Source organism: Atta colombica, unplaced genomic scaffold, assembly GCF_001594045.1.
Source record: "Atta colombica isolate Treedump-2 unplaced genomic scaffold, Acol1.0 scaffold189, whole genome shotgun sequence".
NCBI lineage: Eukaryota > Metazoa > Arthropoda > Insecta > Hymenoptera > Formicidae > Atta > Atta colombica.
In genome coordinates this window covers 3,270,269-3,275,736 of record NW_017259281.1, presented here as the reverse complement: position 1 = coordinate 3,275,736, position 5,468 = coordinate 3,270,269, and the positions used below count along the sequence as shown (strand labels likewise).

The 5,468-nt window shown below is 26.5% G+C and overlaps 1 protein-coding gene across 2 annotated transcripts in view; it reads left to right on the top strand.

Moving 5' to 3' along the window:
- Positions 1–4,493, top strand: part of LOC108686724 (ribonucleoside-diphosphate reductase subunit M2 B) — a 5,285-nt gene extending 792 nt beyond the window's left edge. The window contains exons 1-7 of one of the 2 annotated variants that reach the window (XM_018192166.1): positions 842–899; positions 1,632–1,694; positions 1,894–2,052; positions 2,271–2,512; positions 3,525–3,753; positions 3,838–4,056; positions 4,211–4,493. In XM_018192166.1, coding sequence (XP_018047655.1) covers positions 888–899; positions 1,632–1,694; positions 1,894–2,052; positions 2,271–2,512; positions 3,525–3,753; positions 3,838–4,056; positions 4,211–4,375 — 1,089 coding nt within the window. In that variant the 5' untranslated portion in view covers positions 842–887 and the 3' untranslated portion in view covers positions 4,376–4,493. Of the gene's footprint in view, positions 1–841; positions 900–1,631; positions 1,695–1,893; positions 2,053–2,270; positions 2,513–3,524; positions 3,754–3,837; positions 4,057–4,210 lie in introns of those variants that run through there. The other variant, XM_018192164.1, reaches the window with a different exon arrangement.
- Positions 4,494–5,468: the final 975 nt, after the last annotated feature.

Below are 5,468 nucleotides of genomic sequence, written 5' to 3'. Positions count from 1 at the left end.
ATATATTAGCGATAGAATCATTTTCTGAGAATTATGATTTTACATGTAGAAATGTATACTAATTAGCATATATATAATTGGCCAATGTATTATTAAAATGAATTCTAAATGGAACATCCTGTATATATCTCATTTCACAATCATGCATCTATTTTTTTTAATATTTTAACTGCGACAATAAAGAGTTTTTGTAATATCGTGGATCCAGATATGATAAACGCTAAAGTCACGTTATTCTTTTCTTACTTAATTGTTAAGAAGAAGATAACGTGATCTTAGCGTTCATCATATCTATGATAAACGGTAATGCAAAAAACTTCCTATTTTCAAAATCTTTTCTTTCTCCTATTTTTTAAAATCTCATTTTTTATAATATTGTGGCCAATTTGAATAGTTTCTCTTTAAGAAAATATCAGAGAATTAAAGATTAATGTATCTATATTTTAGATGTGTCTCCTAAATTTTTCGCAAGTAGAATAGTAATTCCAAGAAAATGATTCTATCGCAATTCTCTTCCTTCTCTGCCATACATGGAATAAACTCTTTTCTGCTTTCCGATAACGGTTATGTTTTCGGACACGTGTCTGCGCGAAACGTAGATCTCCGCCGATCATTAATACGATAGAAAAGAAAGCGTTTTGCAAACACATGAAAAATCATTAATTAATGATGGAGTGTAATACAATGATAATTTCGTTAAAATACTTGGTCGAGACACGACGTCACACACTGGCGAATGCATTTAACTTGTGCGTATATTAGCTACATATATGAGTAGCTGTATATGGGTTCTTATGTTAGAATGTCTAATGTCTTTCATCAGAATGTTTTATTATTAAGTATATTTACAATTTTATATTTGATGTTATCGTCGTCAGTAACCTAAGATGAATAAAGAGGTAAAAAATTCGTTGCATTATTCTTCTTGGCAGAATTTTTCCGCTTTTTCTGGATACTTCTTTAGGTTATGAATATTTTTGAAATCTTCATAAACACTTCTCATGTTAAATACAAGAAATATATTAATTTATATATAAAATTTATATATAAAATTTATATATAAAGGAACAGCTATGTATAATCAGGATAAATTCAGTAAATTCTTCTAAAATTTTCTTCTGATCCAGATAAAAATACATATTGAATTTATTTGTTTTATAAATTACGCAGTTTAAAATCCACGCGATATCTAACTCGAAATAAACTGAACATATTTGAATAATTTAATTCAAAATATTTCCTAATATAAGATATTGCCAAAATTTTATTTATTATTTTGTCACCTGTTTTTAAATTAAGAATATTTTATAATTCATTATTCACAATAATGTCTGCTTATTAGAAGTATTTTCTATTTTTTGCATGAATTATTTCTATATCAAGATTTTCTTTATATTTCATTCAATTGTGGAAAAGAATTTTGTTAATTATATTGGTTTAGAATACATTTATATTCACAATAATTGAATTGATAAAGTGATTCATAAAATGTGATAATGTTTCCTGATGATGACATAATTTATATATACAATGATGTAGTGAAGACATATAACTATTTCTTTATTATATTTTCTTACAAAAATTTATATTATATTGCATTTCAATTTTAATCAACAATATTTTTTTTGCAGACATCACCAAAGAAATCATGCATTTCTCCAATTATATCTCAGGATCACGGTTTGAAAAATGGGGTAGGTATTTTATTTCTTACATCTTATTTATTTTACATCTTATTTATATACTAGTTTTGCTTCTTGATACATTTTAGATTTTCAGTATTGTATATATCTATGTACATATCGGAACATAGCTTTAATAAAAACAATACATTTGTAACTTGCCAAGATAAAAACTGTACTAATATAATAATAAACTTAATATTTACGAAAGGTACAATTAAAGGAGGACTTTAATCCAAAACTGGAGCCACTGCTTCAGGAAGGCCCAAACCGTTTTGTAATTTTCCCTATTCAGTATCCTGATATCTGGGACATGTATAAAAAGGCTGTAGCCTCTTTTTGGACCATAGAAGAAGTACCCCTTCACAAGGTATAAGCTCTTAAATTATAACATTTTTTTTCTTTCAAAATATAAAAATATATAATTGAAAACTTAACGTATTGAATAGCTTAATAACTAAAAAATTTAAAAATATATAATTGAAAACTTAACGTATTGAATAGCTTAATAACTAAAAAATTTAAAAATAAAAATAGTCTTTAATATAAATATATTTAACTAACAATGAATTCTTGCAATTTTTACAGCAAGACAAGAAGGACTGGAATGAAAAACTAAATTCCGATGAGAAACGTTTTATCTCTCATGTTTTAGCATTTTTTGCCGCTTCCGATGGTATCGTTAATGAGAATCTAATTGAGAGATTCAGCCAAGAAGTGAAAATTTCCGAAGCACGTTGTTTCTATGGCTTTCAAATTGCCATAGAAAATATTCATTCTGAGATGTATTCTTTGCTCATTGAAACTTATATTTCTGATCCAAAAGAAAAGTAAGAATATATTTGTTCACATTTATATATTATATGCAGTACTATACTAACATTACTGTGGCGATCTACTATACTAACATACTGTGGCGCAGGTATGAGAATGTAGCGCAGCTGTTTTCTGTGCCAAAAATTTAGGGTATTCAAATATATTCAAATCCATTCAGAACAAAAATTTGATTTGACCTCCTTTCTGAAGGCAATGACAAAACTACTGTATTTGCCATCGTTCGGAGCCGGCGTTAAAAATTGTAGATCCCATATCTCAGTAAATATATTATATCGATCCCCCAATTTGGGAATTAAACATTAGGGAGTTAACAATCTAATTCCGGAAAAATCATTGTTTCGAAACCTCGTCTTCAGAGGAGACTCATATCGATTTCTACCATAGAGTCATTGAATGGAAACTAGCAACTTTTACATATACAAGATGAGCAAAAAGTATTGGACAATCTAAATATCTCGGAAATAAAACATTTGAAAAGAAAAATTTTAATACAAAAGTTGTAAAGCTTCATCAAATGAATCCAACGTTGACACTTATTTAACCTTGAACACAAGTATAAAAAAAAATCTAATACTCGATGATATTTGAACTTTATCAATCCATATTTCAAAAAGTACTTAACTAAAAAAATTTTATTGTAGTGTTTTGAGAACCTCAATGTTAACTAAGAATATTGAATAGAAGTTACCATTAAAAATTTTAAAATTGACTTTAAGTTCATACCTGTGCTCAAATGAATATCGCTATTTGGTGCATTTGATGAAATCTTACAACTTTTATATGAAACTTTTTTTCTCAAATGTCTTCTTGTTTTCGAGATATTTAATCAGTCTGATATTTTTCAGTCTTTATACGATATTTTCAAGTTGTATATAATTTACATTTTACTGTCATAAAATAGAATAATTCATTTACTTCAACGCATTATTTTTATATTTATTGAATTTATATTTATGTTTTAAGTATATTATTATTGAAATTACATTGATGAAATCTTATTTCCAGAGATTTCTTATTTAATGCGATTGAGACACTTCCTTGTGTCAAGAAGAAGGCTAATTGGGCATTAAACTGGATCAATCATGAGAGCGCTACGTTTCCCGAACGTGTAGTCGCATTTGCGGCAGTTGAGGGTATCTTCTTCAGTGGCAGTTTCGCAGCCATTTTTTGGCTAAAGAAACGAGGAGTCATGCCAGGTCTCACCTTCAGCAACGAACTTATCTCACGAGACGAAGTCAGTAAATTAGTTTTATTTTTTTTTTTATAATAGGTTATTCAATTTTTATTTAATAAATTTTATATTTATCGTTCATTTTAGGGATTACATTGCGATTTCGCCTGTTTGATGTTTAAACACATCGTACAAAAGCCATCGTTTGAGCGTGTGAAATCAATTGTAATGGACGCCGTAGAAATTGAAAAGGAATTTTTGACGCAAGCATTGCCGGTTGAACTAATAGGAATGAATCGCACATTCATGTGTAATTACATCGAATTTGTTGCAGACAGATTATTCGTTGCATTAGGATTTGAAAAGGTAATGTATAAAAAAGCTTATGAGTGTATTTTTTATTTTAATATTTTTTAATGTTTTTATTTTATATCGTGATAGATACTGATAATTTCGTAATAAAATTTTAGATGTTATTTTAATTTTATTTATTAAAAGGTATAAAATATGATAATTTTAGGTTTACAATTCGGAGAATCCGTTCTCTTTCATGGATTTTATTTCTATGATGGGTAAGACAAATTTCTTTGAGAAAAAAGTAGGCGAGTACAAGAAGTTCGGAGTCATGGAGGAAGATTCTAAAAAGAAGAGCACGTCAGGTGTGCTGTTTGGTGCAAAGTTTTAATGTAAAAGATTTGAATATACAAATAATATAAAACGAATAAAGAATGTACTCCTCGAGGGAGAGAAAGGATATATTGGTAATTCCGCGACTTTGAAATAATTTTATAATAATGATAAACTTTAAGACAAAAATTTTTGACAAATATTTTCGAGACAAAAAAATGTTTGTACAGTCTTTATAGAATATATTGTAAATTGACAGCATCAGTAAAAAAGTTAATGTAAATGCATTTTTATATATTTTTGCACATCAATTACAATAATTTTCAGTTGTAATTTCCAAAATTATTTTATAAGTAATATGTTATTTAAAAAAAGTATAACTTTAATTTATAAAATTGTTAAAATTGTTGTAGTTTTTTATATTTAATTCTTATTGTAATTGATAAACAAAAAAAATTTTTTTAAAAAGTGTACAAATTTTTCTAAAAGATACTTTTTTATGATGCCATCGAATTGTTCAACAAACTTTTGAGCAACAAAGCGTTTGCTTAACTCTTAAATGTGTGTGTACAGAGTATTAAATGTAAAACAAATTTTAATTTATTATATAAGAAACCGTGATATTTTGTGACACTTTTAGAACATGTCTTTTTATGATTTGATTGCGATTTTATAATTGAACAAATCAATTAAACAACTAAATGTTGATATTAAAAGTTTTTGTCATGTTCTGTTATAAAATCTTATTGATGACATATCGAAAAAAGGACTACATAATTTTGAATAAATAACTACATATAAATATTATAGTCTTGATTACTTTAAAATTTAAAGCTGCTACTTAAAACAGTATTTGTATAGTAGATAAGTTTGCAACAACTAGATATGTATGTAACAACTATGCGGCAATAAAATTAATTAAGAAATTTCTTTAAACTTTTATTATGATTATTTTAAAGAGTCTAAAAATGGTTTTGAAAACAAAAAGAGAAAAAGACTATACACAGAAATTAAAATATGGAAAAATTAAAACAAATATTTTATTTAAAGATAAATGTATTTATTTAAAGATAAATGTATCTACAATGTTAATATATTATTAATATATTAAACAAGCAATTATACGTATAGCACTATAAACTAGAAATAAT